Genomic DNA, 18490 nt, shown 5'->3' on the forward strand with positions numbered 1-18490 from the left:
GGCAAGACACTCCACAGAAGCCCCTTTTATTAAACCAACCCTATACATGGAACTGTTAGGATCACACCACGAATACTATAAACGAAGATTTCACCGCGAACACGGCGGCCGCTTCATGGTAAAACGCAGACGCTTCAGAAACACAGCAGCAGCGACGCCAATAAAAGGATAACCACCACCACCACAACTCGCATGCAGACACCATGCCGCTATGTACAAAGTTTACACAGACCACCTTCCAGTTCGTGAACCTCGTTTGCTTTCGAACATCTTTTCGTGGAAAAGTATGAAATAAAAACGCACTTAATTATCCATCGCTTTTTTTTCCGAATGAAAATGAGCATGGCATCCGATGTGTTAAAAAATAAAAACTCCACATCACAGCCACAGAATCTCAAATGCAAAACGCCACTGCCATGCAAAACCACCCGGTAGAGCAGCCACAACAATCACGTGGCCCACAGGACCTATCGCAAGCATGCAACAGACCACAGGGCAGTGGACATGGTCCTGTAGGCCAGGATACAGCCCAGTACACCACAGGGCCTTGCAGACCACAGGCTCCAACGAGCACCAGGACACAGAGAGGGCGCCTTGCAAGGGACACCGCGCTGGGTACAGTGATATGTTTAATTTATTCCACAAGGCCTCGAGGCAGGGCTGTGCCGCCCGGTCGCCACCGGTGCCCATTCACAGTGAGGACGCGCAGCGGGGCGTCACGTGGGCGCCCGCACTGCCATGTGGCAAGAAAAAGGAAGACGTGACCCAGCAGGGCATGCGAGCGGCTCCCAACTCCGCATGGGCGAGCAAGAGCAGCAGGGAACAGCAGCAGCCACATGGAGCAGCATGGACAAGCGTGGAGCAGCATGGGGCAGCAGCATGGAATAGCATGGACTAGCATGGAGGAACTGGCAGCAGAGAGCAGCATGGAGCAGCAGCATGTGGCAGCAGCATGGGGCAGCAGCGTGGAGCAGCAGCGTGGAGCAGCAGCGTGGAGCAGCAGCGTGGAGCAGCAGCGTGGAGCAGCAGCGTGGAGCAGCAGCGTGGAGCAGCAGCATGGAGCAGCAGCATGGAGCAGCAGCATGGAGCAGCAGCATGGAGCAGCAGCATGGAGCAGCAGCATGGAGCAGCAGCATGGGGCAGCAGCATGGAGCAGCAGCATGGAGCAGCAGCATGGAGCAGCAGCATGGAGCAGCAGCATGGAGCAGCAGCATGGAGCAGCAGCATGGAGCAGCAGCATGGAGCAGCAGCATGTGGCAGCAGCATGTGGCAGCAGCATGGGGCAGCAGCATGGAGCAGCAGCATGGGGCAGCAGCATGGAGCAGCAGCATGGAGCAGCAGCATGGAGCAGCAGCATGTGGCAGCAGCATGGGGCAGCAGCATGGACTAGATTGGAGCAGCAGGAGCCACTGTCGGCTGTGTCCAGTTGTCAGCGCTACAATGAGTTGTTCTCATTACAGTTGTTAGATCCGGAATCGTAGTAACACTGTTCACTCAGATTTGTTCGCCGTGCCACAAAACCGAATTGGAAGCGGCGACCTCTGGATTGCAAGCTCCGGAGCGATAACCGTGACAACCACGCGGCTCCCGTCTACCCAAACGACTCGCCACAAACGCCACAAACGCCACAACTACGACGACTGCAGCCGCTCGCCGTAGTTCACCGTCACGAGCGACGCGGTCGCTGGCGGGGATTGGACCCCAGGAGTCCGCCCCGTCGCCGTACAGACGGCATCGCCAGGAACAGCAGCAGGAGGCATATGGAGCCAGGGGTTTTCCCTTCGTGTTTAGTGATTGTTTCCCCCCCGTAGATTCGCGTTCTTAACGCAACCGTGCCGGCACCACGGTCAAGGCCTCGCCGCCGGTTTCACAGAGGCACAACGGCAGCGTCACCCGAGAACAAGGCACATCGTGGCCACCACCGCGCCCACCAGCCCGCTCGTGGAGGCAGACAGGGAAGGTGGGCGGGCGGGCGGGGGGGCTACGGGTGGGTGGGTTAAGGCTTCAGTGTTGTAAGACCCCAGGGCAGCATAAGTAAACTGACCAGGCTGGAGAAACGTTACCCAAAAGGCAAAACCACCACCAAGATGACAGCACACACATGCACACACAGCCTTATACACCCAAAGGGGCAATTGCTGTTGGCGAGCACCTATTTGCTCACACGCAGACACACACGCACGCATTAATGAAATAACAGATCGATTCAACGCCATAATGGATGGGGTTTTTTTCTGTTAGTCCCCACGAGGAACGGTCGACACCGATGGGTTGGCTGACTGGCCTTCATCAGGACACGACCTGAAACGTGTTCTTGTCGAAGAACCTGCGAGCTCACCGATTGGTTTGCGATAGGTTCATGGAAGCAGCAACTCCTCGCGGCGACCCGTGCGATCACCATCGCGATCGTGTGCATACACGGGTGTGCACTCACTCACACGACCACACGCTTTACACGCTCACCCACATGCTCACTCAGACTCGCACGCCTTCACAAGCATACCCACAGGCTCACCACCCTCATGCTCTTGTGCCAGGCTAAGTGCACTTTTGAAGCCATCACGTGACGTGGAGAAGGCTTGCTGCTGGCAGGAGGTCACGAGACAGACCCAGGTATTATAGGTTGACCGAGATGACTGGAAGATGCACCACCTGTGCTCCCGATTGTGTCAACTTGTCGAGGGGGCAACCACCTCCAACTGCCCAGTAGCGTCCTTCACGAGCCTCCTCCTACACAGAGGCAGATCTCGACACCGCTGGCACGTCACCGGCAAGTCCAATCAGCTCCACGTTCTGTCGTACCGCATCTACTTATTGTACCAACTCTCACACACACGCACACACTCAGACGCTCGCACACGTGCACAACCCCGTGCTGTTTGCAGCACACGATGGCGTCCATCTCCTCTCGTAGGGCGAGTGCCGTCCAAGCCACCGCTCCCTCACGTTGTGGTGGCGCTGGCGCAGCAGCATCACTCGCCGGCGTGCGGTAGAGGCGGGCACCATCAGAACGCCGCCATCTTCCGGCTCGTGAGAGAGGAGGGGAGGCACCACCCCTGTCTGGCGAGCGTGGTTCACAGCGGACACCATCCCCCACCCCACTCCCCCCCCCGGTGTGCGCCAAGGGATGCCCATAACTTGCCGATGTGTGCAGTTGGGGGGGGGGGGGGGTGGTAGGACCATCCCATTTCCTTTCCAGTGCGATGGAGCCGGAGAGTGGAGCGCCCGCCCCTCGCCGGTCGCAGTGGGGGGGGGGGGCGGGAGGGGGCGCAATCACTTGGCGCCGAAGCGCGTGGGCTGCATGAACATGGAGCGCAGGTCGTCGAGGTCGAGGCCGGAGCGGTGCAGCGACGGCTCCGAGGCGCTGCGGTGGATCTTGGGCAGTGCGTGCGCCAGCAGCTCGATCGACGCCAGGACCTGCGGCGCCGGGAAAAGGGAATCGCCACGGAAGCGGCGGCGACCACAATGGCGTCGGCCAATTTGGGGCAAGGGCAAAGAGCGGCGCACGTGGCACTCGACGGAACCCGCGAGTGAGCGGGCGCGCCTGTGTACGTGTGTGTGTGTGTGTGCGCGCACTTGGGCGAGCGTGTGCGTGCGTGGGGAGCGGTGGTAAACAGGCTGCGCTACGAACCCGGCGAGTTCGATACCAGCAACGGTGACGATTATCTGAACCGGTCCTGGGCCTCGACTCTGCGTCAAAGGAGTACTTGGTGCGGCGTGTAAACATCAGCAAGGGGGAGGCAAAGGCAGTCGGGCGTGGTGGTGGCCACCCTCCCCTTCGTGCGCCGTGCTGACCTTCAAAGGTGCTAGCTAACACCGCTTGCCCCAAACAGTTTGTCAAGGCTACAGGAGGGGTTCTGTGTCTTTGTGCGCGCGTGCATGCGCGCGCGTGCGTGGTTGTTGTACCTGTGTGTGCGTGCGCGCGCGCGCGTGTGAGCGTGCGTGCGTCAGCGTGCGTGAGCGTGCGTGTGTGAGCGTGCGTGAGTGCGCGTGTGTGTGAGTGTGCGTGTGTGAACGTGCGTGAGTGTGAGCGTGCGTGCGCGTGCGTGTGTGAGCGTGCGTGAGTGTGAGCGTGCGTGCGTGAGTGTGTGTGTGCGTGCGTGTGTGAGTGTGAGTGCGTGTGTGTGTGTGTGCGTGTGTGTGTGAGTGTGCGTGAGTGTGCGTGAGTGTGCGTGTGTGTGCGAGTGTGTGTGTGTGTGAGTGTGTGAGTGTGTGAGTGTGTGTGAGTGTGTGTGAGTGTGCGTGTGTGAGCGTGAGTGCGAGCGTGCGTGCGTGTGTGAGCGTGTGTGTGCGTGAGTGTGTGTGAGTGTGTGTGCGTGAGTGTGTGTGAGTGTGTGTGTGCGTGCGTGTGTGTGAGTGTGAGTGTGTGTGCGCGTGCACTCACCTGTGTGAAGAGGGGCCGCTCGTCGCGCAGCTTCTTGAGGCAGTCGGCCATGAGCCTCCTCATGGCCTTCGGGCAGTTCCCACAAACCTTGCTCAGGTCCGGAGACAGGTAACCCCGCCCCACCATGAACAGGATCTGCGGTGGGGGTGGGGGGGGGGACAGGGCAGCGGGCGGGGTGATGCTTGTTCGCGTGTGTCTGCGCGCGTGTGGCAGATGTGTCCATGTGCACGTGTGTGCACGCGTGAGGAGCGGTAGTGTGGCGGTTAGCGCGCTGCACTATGACCCCGACGAGTTCGATTCCCTCTCACGGCCAACACCAGGGACGATTATCTGAATCGGTCCTGGGGCTCCCCCAGGTCGACTCAGATTAGTACCTGCTGCAATGTGTAAACATCGCAACTGGGGAGACAAAGGCGGTCTGGCGTGGTGCTGGCCACCAACCCCCTCGTGTGCCGCGCCGGCCTCGCTAACAGCACTTGCCCCTACAGTCTGCTAAGGCTATACAGGGGATCTTTGTCTTTGTGTTCATGTGTGGGTGTGCAGGTGTGTGGTGAACCTGGTCTCTGGAACAGATGTGTGGGTATGTGCGTGTGTGCGTGTGACCTGGTCTCAGGAGCCGATGTGCATGTGTGCGCGTGTGCGCGTGTGCACGCGTGTGTGCGCGTGCTTGCATATGACCTGGTCTCGGGAGCCGATGTGCGCGTAGGGCAGCTCCTTGGCCATGAGCTCGTAGAGCACGATGCCGAATGCGTAGACGTCCGACTTGAACGTGTACGGGTTCGTGTCCTGCATGCGGACCACCTCTGGGGCCTCCACACATGGGCGCACAACATACACACGGCACGCGTTAGACATCACACACACTGCCAAGGGGGGGTGGGGCTACATGATGGGGGTGGGGCTACAGGACAGGGGGTGTGTCTACAGGACAGGGGGTGGGGCTACATGACGGGGGTGTGTCTACAGGACAGGGGGTGGGGCCACAGGACAGGGGGTGGGGCCTACAGGAAAGATCCCAGTACAGTCATACCTCGGTATACGACCGCTTTGGAATATGTCGAATTTGGTACATGTCGTGTTTTGACGAGAAAAAAACATCTTGGGATACGATGCGCTTGCTAGAACTTGTATGGGTCGGGATGAGTCACCGCGTACCCGCGTAGACCCCGTTCACGACTGAAACAAAGCGCCGCTCCTCAGTCTGCCTGAAGATCTCGTTCGGTGCACAACCATTGCTATAATAACTGTGAATTTTCACGTGTTTTTCTGTCATTTTAACGTGAATTTTTTGCTAATTCATTCAAGATGGGCCCTAAGAAGGTTAGTGACAAAAGCCAAGCTACAAAGAAAATGGTTAGGATCACTATTGACGTAGAAAAAAGAGATCATAGAAAAGTATGAAAGCGGCATGCGCGTCACTGATGTTGCGGTGGCATACCGTATGCCGAGAACAACAATTTCGACGATTGTGAAAAAAAAATAAGCCATCAAATCAGCTAACGTTGCAAAGGGGGTGAAATTTATATCAAAACAAAGATCACGGACATTGGAGCAAGAAGACAAATTGTTATTAATATTATTCTCATTTCCATTTATTTTAATTTATTTATGCATTTATTTTAATTTATTTATGCATTTATTTTAATTTATTTATGCATTTATTTTAATTTATTTATGCATTTATTTTAATTTATGTATGGCATTTTAGTAATAAGTAGTGTCTAAATAATTTTATACAACCCCATTAATGCATAATATGCCATATAAAATATCATTTATTTTCCTTTGGAACGGATTATTTCCTTTTCCTTTATTTCTTATGGGAAACATTCGTTTGGTATTCGTCATTTTCGGTAGAAGTCCTACCCTTTCTGGAACGAATTAACGACGTATCCTGAGGTACCACTGTAGAAATGACAGATGACTGGGAGATGCGACACCTGTGCCACGCACCACACTCATCACACCACCACAGCCTGGTACACACAGACCACACCCCCCCACACACACCACGCGCTCACCATCCACAGGATGGAGCCGGACAGGTTCTCGACTTGCTGAGCTCCGCTCCAGCGCGACTTGACGGTGGCGAGCCCAAAGTCGCCGATCTTCACCGTGAGGCCCTCGTGCAGGAAGATGTCTGCGCCGGCTCGTTAAGGGGGACGGCCTCAGACGGGTCTCGTTCAAGGGGCGGTTCATTAGAGGGGGGCCGCCATGTTATCCCCAATCCTATTGTTTACAGACTGCACAAAGTACACCTTTTAAGGCCGAGTCGACCTAGGGGAGGCCCATGACTGGTTGAGATAATCGTCACCGATGTTGGTCGCCGGGTTTGTCGCGTAGTGCCAATCGTAAAGAGACGGACAGACACGTGCGTGCACATACCCAATGGTACACGGACAGACACGTGCGTGCACATACCCAAACGTACGCAACATACCTTGCAAAGCCCGCCCCAGCAGCGCCAGCTGGCAGTGAGGATACTGTTGGATTTGAGGTCACGGTGGATGATGTTTTTCGCGTGGAGGTAACTGAGAAAATAAAACAAGAATTATACCATGGGACCTCCTTTGCTAGTACCAAATTTAGAGAATAGGTTTTCCCCTTTATTCTGGCAACAAAACAGGTGTTAAGATGTTAAAACACCAGTAATCATGTGCGCATTAACCACAATACTTGTGGTCAGAATGCAAACAAAAAACACTCTGATAGTATATGCATTGTCTTTGTCATCCGGTCCAACACCAATGGGGACTAGGCTCTAAAGAAAGCCGTCTCAGGTGTGGACCAATCAACTTCAAGGACAGTGCATATTATTATCATTATCAGAGTTGCTTCTTTTTGTTTGGTTTTTTGACTACTTGTGTTGTGGTTATTGCAAACATGATGCCTTGAATAAAGGTGTCAGTTTTGTACCAGTTTAAAAGGGTAAAAACCTACTACCATTGTCTGTTCTCACACCGTTTGAGACTAGGCTCGAAAGAAAGCTGTCTCTGGTGTGGACAAATCAGTTTCAAAGACAATGCAAATACTATCAGAGTATGTTTTTTGTTTGCATTCTGACCACAAGTATTGTGGTTAATGCAGACATGATTCCTTGTAAAAAGGTTTCAGTTTGGTGTTTTAACATCTTAACACCTGTTTTGTTGCCATAAAAATGGGGAAAACCTATTCTCAAGAATTGTACCAACGGTGGTGATGGCGGTGCAAATGATTCATCTCGTTTACCCAGGAAAGCCACGCTGAGCCTCAAGACTCTCTGGGTCTTACCTGGTAAAATAAAAAAATAGTTTAGTTTATAGTTTATCAGGAGGGTCTTGCCAAGCGTTCACAGTAAGGGGTGATGTTGCCAACCCCCGCCGCCAAACGGACGGTGGCGGTGACGGCGTCGCACTCACTCCATGCCTTGCGCCGTCTGGCGGGCGATGTCGATGAGCTGGAACACCTCGAACTTGCTCTCGTTGACGTGCAGATGGCGGTAGAGGCTGGAGCCCTCGCACCACTGCGTGACGATGGCGAGGCGGGGCTTCGTCAGATATCCCATGAACAGCACCACGTTCACGTGCCGCGTCTTCCTGCGGGGTGCGGGGGCGGCGGGGGAAAGGGGCGGCGAGGGAGAGGCAGGGGAGAGGGGCGGCGGGGAAGGGCGGAGGCGCACGAGGTGCGCGAGTGGAGCAGCAGGCCTCGACGTGGTTTTGAGAAGAGCTACCACATTAACTGATGTTCCGGCACGCTCACAGATTCAATTCAGCCACCTGCTCGCTCACCGGCAGTCAGTCGCCTCCTTGTCACGCTGCTGTCGCTACTATTACCGTGGTTACCATGCCCGTGAAGGTCACTCACTGATTCACTCCACCCGTGTTGAGTATTCGGTCGGGACCAGGCACCGATTGTTTCGTCTCATCCATCACACTGTGTTTAACCACCACACTGCAGATCACAACAACGACTCACCCACTCGCTCACCCTCTCCACACTGTAGGCCACACCAACACACTCCCTCAAACACTCAACAACAACAGCCGCCATTCACCACTAATTGGCACTGACATCATCACCAGACGAGGTGCACCATGAGGCCACATTCTCAGGTCCTGATGTCTCTCCCCCTCTCTCTCTCGCTCCGTCTCCTACCTGAGCACAGCCACCTCGTTCTTGAAGGCCTGCAGCTGCTGCGGAGTGGGGTCGGTCACTTTCAGGATCTTCACAGCCACGTCTCCTGCGCAGCACAACCGCGGCACAATCGTGTCACAACGTGCAACCAATATGGCAGGGGGACTATAACACACAGCCATGATGCCGTGTCACACACACACACATACACACAGTGTACACATACACACACCACACACAGTGTACACACACACACACCACACACAGTGTCACACACACACACAATCACTTTCAGGACCTTTGCATACACGTCTCCTGCACGGCACAAACGCAGCACCACCACTGCGCTCCGGTGACACTGACAGGACACGTCCATGACAGAGGGCCAACATGGCAGTATCACAACATGCACAGTGTGGCTATTGCTAGGCAGGTAACCCATCGATTGGCTCGCGCCGCGATGCCACTTATTACTATGATTCAGGCTCCTGATGCTAGTCGTGGATTTGTGAGCAGCTGCTGCTGCACACCGCCGGCACACACCAGCCACCAAACCCCACCGCCACTCAAGGCACGATGTGCCGCAAGTCACCCGATACAACAACCAGCACCGCCACCAGAGGGAACATTCACCCAACATCACCGCTCCACAGAACACAGCCTTCGGCTCTCCGACAACTCTCTCTCGCTCTCTCCGCTCATTCCACCTCTCTCCACCTCTGTAGCCTCCTCCTTCACGTCAGGAGGGCGTCTCGGAGGACTTTACACGCGATGAACGACTTGCATCGCATCTCATCTCGACACATTTGCAAGGGCACCTCTCATAGCAACTGTTCCTATGTGGCACAAGGCCATTCAACACTTGGCCTGTAAGTGGGCAGGAGTCTGCGAGTAGGAGGCGATGGTTGCTGCCATGTGTAATCTAACTGAACAATAATTCCATCCACTCGACTTGCCTCCCTCCCTCTCCTCTCTCACTTCCCACCCTTTAACCTCCATCCCTCTCTCCCCTCCACTCCCTCTCAAATTCCCCCACCACCCTTTCCCCCACCTCACCGTGCCACTTGCCCTTGTATACGGTCCCGAAGGAGCCCGAACCGACCATGTTCAGGAGGGAGATCTCCTCCTCCCGAATTTCCCAGTAGTAGCACGAGTCCCGGCCACGGAACTAGAGAGCGCGTGGACGTGGGGGGAGACACGGGGGGAGACACGGGGGGAGACACGGGGGGAGACACGGGGGGAGACACGGGGGGAGACACGGGGGGAGACACGGGGGGAGACACGGGGGGAGACACGCGGGGAGACACGCGGGGAGACACGCGGGGAGACACGCGGGGAGACACGCGGGGAGACACGCGGGGAGACACGCGGGGAGACACGCGGGGAGACACGCGGGGAGACACGCGGGGAGACACGCGGGGAGACACGCGGGGAGACACGCGGGGAGACACGCGGGGAGACACGCGGGGAGACACGCGGGGAGACACGCGGGGAGACACGCGGGGAGACAATGACACACACCGGGGCACACGGGTAGGGGGCACAAGGAACACATGAGAAGGCATAAGGAATACCTGCGTGCCACCACTCGTGCACGTGTACGCAGCTGTGCGTGCCGTCACACGCACCGCACCGCGTGTGTGTGGTGCCACGCGTGTACGTGCCGCCACACGTGTGTACCAGGCGGTTCTTTTCGTCTGAGGGCCGGCGGATGGCGGGTGAGCGGTGCAGTCGACTGGATGTCCCGGCCCTGGTTTCGGTAGTGTCCTCCACCACTTCCACACTCGACACTGGAGCCGCGCCAACACGTGAGATGAGAGATGTGTGGAGAGGGTGGGGGGGGAGTGTAAGGTGAGGCATGCAAAATGGTGATGGGAGGGGGTCGGCAGACGGGTCGCATCACACTGCTGAAACGTTGGGGAGGGTGGTTGTTGTGAGTGTTGGACTCACCCACGTCAGCAGAGGGTTGTTGCTGCTGCTGCTGCTGGGTTTGCACGAAGGACTAGGGAGAACAGGGAACACGCAGACGGTGTGTGAGTGGATGGGTGAGCGTGTGGGAGAATATGGAGGTGGGTGAGCGTGTGGGTCGGTGGATCGATCAACGAGCGGGTGGGTGAGCGGGTGGGCCACAGGAGATGTGAGTTGTGGGTGAGTGGGAGGGAGGGTGGGTAAGAGAAGGAGGGGGTGACTGTTTGGGTAGGTCGGAGAGCAGAATAGCGGGTGAATGGATAAACGGGTGGGCCAGAGGAGGAGTCGGTGATGATGTGGGTGGGTGGGCCAGCACCTCTATGAAGCCCACATCGACGTTGCCTATGACGCTCGAGTTGATGTTGGGGGTGGAACTCGCTCGATCTCGCTGGGTCAGCTGACCTCCGTGATCTCCTCCGATGGATGGGAACTGGAAGGTTTGCGTGGATAAACGCCTGGCGAAGCACACGTGCACACACAGACAAAGATCTCCCATCTAGTCTACACAGGTTGTTGGGAAGGAGAGGAGGTGATGTCACCACAGCGCTTGTTTCAGGCTAGGTGCACTATGAGGCAAAGGTGAAGTATTGAAGGCTCGCTGGCAGGAGGTCTCCTCACACACACACACACACAGGTACAACCACACGCACACACACAGGTACAACCACACGCACACACACACACACACAGGTACAACCACACGCACACACACACACACACAGGTACAACCGCACGCACACACACACACACACAGGTACAACCACACGCACACACACACACACACACAGGTACAACCACACGCACACACACACACACACACAGGTACAACCACACGCACACACACACACACACACAGGTACAACCACACGCACACACACACACACACACAGGTACAACCACACGCACACACACACACACACACAGGTACAACCACACGCACACACACACACACACACAGGTACAACCACACGCACACACACACACACACAGGTACAACCACACGCACACACACACACACAGGTACAACCACACGCACACACACACACACACAGGTACAACCACACGCACACACACACACACACAGGTACAACCACACGCACACACACACACACAGGTACAACCACACGCACACGCACACACACACAGGTACAACCACACGCGCACACACACACACACAGGTACAACCACACGCACACACACACACAGGTACAACCACACGCACACACACACACACACACAGGTACAACCACACGCACACACACACACAGGTACAACCACACGCACACACACACACACAGGTACAACCACACGCACACACACAGGTACAACCACACGCACACACAAAGGCACACACACGCAGGCGAGTGAAGGGCGGGGGGGGGGGCATTGTGTGGATTCTGCCTGTGGATACCTGGAGGTGGTGGGCAGCACAGCAGAGTGGGGGGGACCAGAGAAGGTGGCGAAATGGAAGGTGTGGCCCTCCTGGCGGACGAGACTCGGGGTGTAACACTCGGTGAGCCTGTACAACGATAAAGATCCCCGTGTAGCCTTTAACAGACTGATGGGGCAAGTGCCGTCAGCACCTATGAAAGCGAACAGGGCGCATGAGAAGGGGTTGGTTTGGCTACCATCACGCCCATCCACCTTTGTCTCCCCAGTGGAGATGTGTCCACAACGCATCAAGGCACTCATTTAAGGACGAATTAGCCTAACGGAGGCCCAGGCATGAGGGAAAATGGAGGACTGCTTCAGATATTCGTCACCGATGTTGGCCGACAGCGGGAATCAAACTTGGGTTGTCGGGTTCGTAGCACGTGTACTTTTGGCTCGTTAGTGGCGGGTCACATGAGCACGGCTCGTTAGTGGTGTGTGGCTCGTTAGTGGCGTGTGGCTAATTATCGGTGAGTGTGTGGGGGTGGCTTGTTCGCAGTGCGAGTGCGTGCGCTGCCCTTACCGCAGGCGGTTCACGTTGATGCACATGACGGGCACCTCGGTGCTGCAGCGCTGGTGGAACTTGTAGCCGCATGTCTGGCAGCGGAAGCCCTGGAACATGAGCTTCAGGCAGAAGTCACAGAACGCCAGCCGGAAGAACGTCTTGCGCACCTGGGGGGCGGGAAGCGGGAGGTGGGATGCGGGGCGTAGGAGATGGGGGGGCGGGGAGTAGGAGATGGGGGGGCGGGGCGTACATAGAGGCGGGGCATGGGAGATGGGGGTGGCGGACGGTGAAATGAGGTGAGCTGAATACCAAGTTGCGCTGCTACCAAGTTGCGCTGCATACCAAGTTGCGCTGCATACCAAGTTGCGCTGCATACCAAGTTGCGCTGCATACCAAGTTGCGCTGCATACCAAGTTGCGCTGCATACCAAGTTGCGCTGCATACCAAGTTGCGCTGCATACCAAGTTGCGCTGCATACCAAGTTGCGCTGCATACCAAGTTGCGCTTGGTGTGATGCTTTGGGGTTCGTGTTGAATGGCGGCAAGTGATGCGAGGTGAGCATGGTGGCGATTGGTGAGCTGCGTACGAAGTTGTGGGTGGTGACCGTGACGTTGTCCTTCAGCTCCACCTGGAGCTCCTCGGTGCCAACGCTCGCCATGTCCACGTCCCAGCTGAGAGCCGACCTCATGCTGCCCGTCACACCCCGCGTCGCACATCACACAACCCTCGTCACACCCCACGTAACACACCACGTCACACACTGCATCACACGCCGCGTCATTATCCCGCATCACACGCCACGTCACATCACACCCGGCGCGCGATGTAAGTTCCAGTGGCGTGCTGTGCCAGTCGCGGTGAGACGGCGTGTATGCACCGGAACCGGGCGGCGGCATACCCGTCGCGCACTGTGAAGACATTGCAGTAGTCGGGGATGAGGCCGCGGATAGCAAGGGCCTTGTTCAGGCTCTCCCTCACCGAGGAGCCACCCCGCACGTGCACCTGCACGCACGCACAAAAGTCCCCCCGTGTAGCTTCAACAGACTGCTGGAGCAAGTGCCATCAGCGAGCAACTATAGAGGCTGGCACTGCACATGAGGGCGTGGTGTGACCATCACCACGCCCGGCCGCATTTGTCTTCCCAGGGGTGATGTTTACACACCACACTAGATACTCATTTGAGGCTAAGTCTACCCAGGGGAGGCCCAGGACCGGCTCAGATATGCAGGAATCAGACTCAGGTTGCTGGGTTCGTAGGACAGTCCGCTAACCTTTATGCTACCACCACAACTCCGCCACCACGTTACCTCCTCAACATGTTATCATCTCACCAAGACACCACTTCACCACGTTACCACCTCATCAGGCCACTCCCTCACCAGCTCAGCACCTCAACAATTTACCATCTCACCATGTTATCACATCACCACCCCACTATGTCACCGGCGTGGGTCACTCACCACGGTGCGCTGTTTGTTGGGCAGAGACACGCGCAGCAGGCCAGGCGTGTCGCCCTGCTGCTGTGCATTCTGGGAAGGGCTGCTGGGTCCTCCTGGTGCATGCTGGGAGCGGGAGGGGGAGGAGGGCGAGGGGGCATGCGGGGTTCGGGGGGGCGGGGGGGACTGCGTTACGCAGCCCCCGTTACGAGCTGCCTCCATGAGGAGGGGGTGCAGGATGGGCCTCAGTCGGTCAGCACAGCCCTGCAGAACAAAGGCAAAGATCCTCATATAGCCTTGAACAGATGTTTAGGGCAAGTGCTGTTAGCGAGTACCTATGAAAGCCGACAGGACATACAAGTGGGTGGGTGGCCAGTATCACACACAGCCGTCTTTCCCTCCTCAGGTACTTATTTAAGGCCAAGTCGACCAGTTCAGATATTTGTCATCGATGTTGGCCATGAGCAGGAACCGAACTTGATTCGCAGAGTTCATTGCGCAGTGCGCTGAAAACTGACCTACCACTCAATTATACACACAAACAAAGAGAAAGATCCCCCGCATAGCCTTAGCAGACTGTTGGGGAAAGTGCTGTTAGCGAGTATCTATGAAGGCCAGCATGGCACACGAGGGGGTGGGTGGCCAGCACCACGCCCAGCCGCCTTTGTCTTCCCAGTGGCAATGTTTTTACACACTGCACCATGTACTCATTTGAGGCTGAGTCGACCTAGGGGAGGCCCAGGATCCGTTCAGATAATCGCGACTGATTTTGGCCGTGAGTGGGAATCGCCGAGTTCGTACCTCAGCGCGCTAACCACTACACTACCTATACGTATACACTCACCCACTTAATTACACACACACACTCACCCATACACTCAAGATACTTACCCACTCAATAATTTACTCAGTCACACAATTACTCACTAAACGGAATTACCCACTCATTTACTCACTCAATGTCTTGAGCACTGACTCACTGGTTGCTCTCTCGTTCAACCACCGCAAACTTGCCCAATCACACATTCACTCACACGCTGACTCGCTCACTCCATCCACGACTTGTTTTCTACCTTCGGCAATTTCACTCAATGTTTTTTTCATTAATTAATTTGCTTACTCATTTACTCACCCAATCAACCACACATTCACTCAGTCACGAATTCACTCTCACAAGTTTTCACTCACTTCTACACTGTCCCACTAAGCCACACTCACTCATTTGTAATTATCACTCGCCCAATCCTTCCCTCCCACCCTCCGTCTTCCTCCGTCAGTCACGTGACACAAGGTGTCCGACAACAGATTTTACAGCACCGGCGATCGAGCTAATCCGCCCGCGACACCACCTGCACGGCCACCATCATCACGACGACAACGATGGCAATCGTTACAACCACAGCCCCGCCACCGCCACACCTCTCCCCAATGCTCACCACTACTCCCCACCGGTAGCCATAGCTGTCCACCACTGCCCACCTCTCTCACCCCCTACACCGAGCTGCGGCAAGCGGCCGCCTTTATGAGGCCGCACCTTTGCCCGCGCGACTCACGCTTGCGGTGGGGAAAACCCGGAGTGGCTCGTTTTATCTGATGAAACCGGAGCCGGCCCCGAGGGTGGGCAGGCACCACGCACAGACCCCTCCCGGCCACCACAATCGTCAGCTCCTCCATCCGTCTGTCCTTTAGCCCGTCCGTCTGTGGCGTGGAATTTGAACCCAAGTGCCACCGGGGTCGACTGTCGTCTAAACCAAGAACTCTGGTTTTGGTCGGCTGGCTAACCGGTAGACCGGTTCCCCAAAAACATTTGGGATGCCAAAAGCTTTTGTTTAACACGCCTGACTCTGCTGATGATACCCAAAAAGTTCAAACCAGTGCAGAGTTTGCTTGTTTAATTAAACAAATTCTGCTTGACAATCAATGTCTGGAAAGCCAATACAGTATGCTGAAGTTATTAAACAATATGTAATGTACATGTGGAAAGACAAAACAGAGATCTGCTTAAAAATGTCTAAACATTGAGAAGTGATGGTAAACGCCAGGAAAGGCCATGTGTAGTGGCACAGACAGCAAGTTCTCAGACATTGGGATGGTCGGACACCACAACACACAGACACCGGTACCCGAGGATATTTATAATCTCGCCCGGCGTAGGATCCAAATTTACCCGACCACCGCCCCTCTCGGGGTGGGGTGTAAGTGGTGGGACGTCCCTTCCACACGGCTAATAAGGCAACGAGTGTGGCACAGCTTCTCTCACGAGACCCCCCCCCTCATCCCGACAGGAGACAGCAGAGCATGTGTGATGCTGCCTGGTTAAGACGAAACGCTCCACAGAGAAGGTGCGAGTCAGGTGCCAGGGTTAGTGTCAGTTTCATGGCCAGGATTAAGTTAGGGCCATGGGTAGAACAGGCCTATGGGTAATATTCAGGTAAGGGCCAGCGATTCGGTTAATGTTATGAGCAGGGCTAGCAAGAGGGTTAAGCTGAGAGTTAAGATTAAGGTTAAAGGTGGGGATAAGGTTAGTGTCAGGACTAGGGTGACAAGAAGCATTGAGGGTTACGGTATAGCGAGAGAGGGGGGCCCAACTCCTTAAATCCTTGTAAAGAATTGTGGCTGCTTTCAAATGATTATGCTGCTCAATACCGATACCAGACATTGACCAGGTGACAGCAACTCTCTCCTCTACAGCCTCCCCACACCCCTCACTTCCCCACATCGTCACTGCAGACATTTCAGCTGCACAGTAAACGTGACCACATCTCCCCAATCCCACAATCTCTCCACCGGCTCCCGATCCAATCTTCAAGATCTTCCATGGCCTCGCCCTGTATGCCTCTCCCTTCTCATTTCGCTCTACTCCCCTCCACGAACTATCCAAATCCAAGGCTTTCGATCGGAGCACCCAGCCAACTTTCACTCAGTCGAAGGTCGCTCATTCTACTCTGCTGCACCAAAAGTCTAGAACTTATTTCCTCAGTCGTCCGTGCTGTCGACTCCCAGCCCCCATTCAAGCCCAGGCTCAAACATTGCCCTGCTTCTACCACATACGACTGCCTCTATGAGCTAAAGGAGCCCACTGTTTCTGTACATCCTCTTGAGATGCAGTTGGGTTTTGCCACCGTTACACAATTCGAGTTTTAATAGGGTCCACTGACCACTTTTACCTGCTCGCAATGCGTGAAGGGGCATCTCGCTGGCTTCAATAGCAATTTCTCACTAAGTGCCCAACAGCAGGGGCGATGATGATGACACGGCCCAGTGGTAGCGAGTTTGCCGCTTGTTGCAAAGGTGTGCATCATGCTGGCCGCCCTGGTAATTACTGCCGGTATATGAACCCACAAATACGTGCCCCGTCTGCTTGGCAGTGGATGTTAACACTTCCCGTTACGTAATTCAAAACGAGCAGGACATCGAAAATACGAAGCTACAATTTCACATCGCCATATCGTGCCCAACGATGAAACTACTAGGGGTTGTGAAACATCACTCCTTCGTAACAGCATGGCATTATAACAATGGTGCAAATACCAAATGTACGAAATCGATCTTTTTCATGATAAATGTCGTATACCAACCTCCACCCGAAAAAGTAAATGTGTGGAGTTTGTCACGTGAACAGAACGTGCAATGTACGACTACTTCAGCACACCGGTGTATTAGAGAGCACCACTACACAACATTTGTAATTGTAAATTACAATTGGAAATGTTTTTTCGCAAATAACAATTATAAATGTTGCGCTGAAATAGTAATAATTTGGCACGTTCGACACCACCACTTTTAATAACCCCACTCTTTATCTCAACCACTATCATCGTATGTACAATGTTTTAATTGCTGGAAAGCATCTTGGAATAAGGCGTTATGTAAATGTTTATACTTGAGAGTGGGGCTCAGGAGGAAGAGCCGGGTCAGGGAGGAGGAGTGGTTAAAAACTACTTTCTATGTTCATAAGAGACGTTGTTTGGGTTAGATCGCGTAAATGTGGAGTTAAACCCGCCACCACCCGACACAACCAATTAATAAGGGCTGTCACGTAACACAAAACATGCCCATTCGTTACGAGTACAGCACACAGGCCTGGCCACAAATGACAGCTCAACAGAGTGGATTATCACGTGGAAATATACAGCAGCAGCAGCCAACAATTCCGGGAAGGAGATCGAAGTCACGGAGTTGAGTGAACAGCACTCGGCTCTCGGGTTCCCCGTGAGAGGGGGTGCCCTGCATCTGCCCCTCTGCCTGCCAGCCGTGCGCCTCGACCCCGCAGGGAGTCCAGGCAAACTCGGGGCCCCCCTCGCGGCCTACCCGCAACACCGCACCGCCCCGCACGAAACCCCCGCAGGAAATCCCGGGCTCGGCGGCCACCGCGAGGCTCGGAGATCGAACGCGGCCGATCGCGCGCCGCGCACGCGAGCTCACGGGGACAGGGAGGGGGGGGAACTTTAACAACAACAACGACGACGACAACAACTTCCATCAAACTCGAGAGGCGATCACTCACCCGGGACCCGCCATGGCGTGACGTCAGGCACCGCCCAGCGGACGGCCTCGCCCCCTCAACTTAAAGCCCCGCCCACGATGTAAGCCCCGCCCGCGATTTAAGCCCCGCCCGCGATTTAAGCCCCGCCCACGCTTTAAGCCCCGCCC

At 55.4% G+C, this 18490-nt stretch overlaps 1 protein-coding gene across 2 annotated transcripts; it reads right to left on the reverse strand.

Moving 5' to 3' along the window:
- Positions 1 to 10: 10 nt before the first annotated feature.
- Positions 11 to 18418, reverse strand: LOC144946163 (serine/threonine-protein kinase B-raf-like). 2 transcript variants are annotated; one of them, XM_078874944.1, is made up of 17 exons: positions 18345 to 18418; positions 13862 to 14101; positions 13300 to 13403; positions 12988 to 13090; positions 12420 to 12568; positions 11877 to 11984; positions 10782 to 10920; positions 10448 to 10499; positions 10178 to 10287; positions 9554 to 9665; positions 8519 to 8603; positions 7783 to 7959; positions 6869 to 6915; positions 6406 to 6524; positions 5063 to 5194; positions 4385 to 4519; positions 11 to 3417 (listed from the first exon to the last, which is right to left on the reverse strand). In XM_078874944.1, exons 2-17 carry the CDS (start codon positions 14057 to 14059, stop codon positions 3274 to 3276), a joined length of 1914 nt encoding a protein of 637 aa, XP_078731070.1. In that variant the 5' UTR covers positions 14060 to 14101; positions 18345 to 18418; the 3' UTR covers positions 11 to 3273. The 2 variants fall into 2 exon arrangements, 1 of the variants encoding a protein (XP_078731070.1); XR_013639786.1 differs by having other exon boundaries at positions 3288 to 3417; positions 5063 to 5187.
- Positions 18419 to 18490: the final 72 nt, after the last annotated feature.

The sequence above is a fragment of the Lampetra fluviatilis genome, chromosome 40, assembly GCF_964198595.1.
Source record: "Lampetra fluviatilis chromosome 40, kcLamFluv1.1, whole genome shotgun sequence".
Classification (NCBI taxonomy): Eukaryota; Metazoa; Chordata; class Hyperoartia; order Petromyzontiformes; family Petromyzontidae; genus Lampetra; species Lampetra fluviatilis.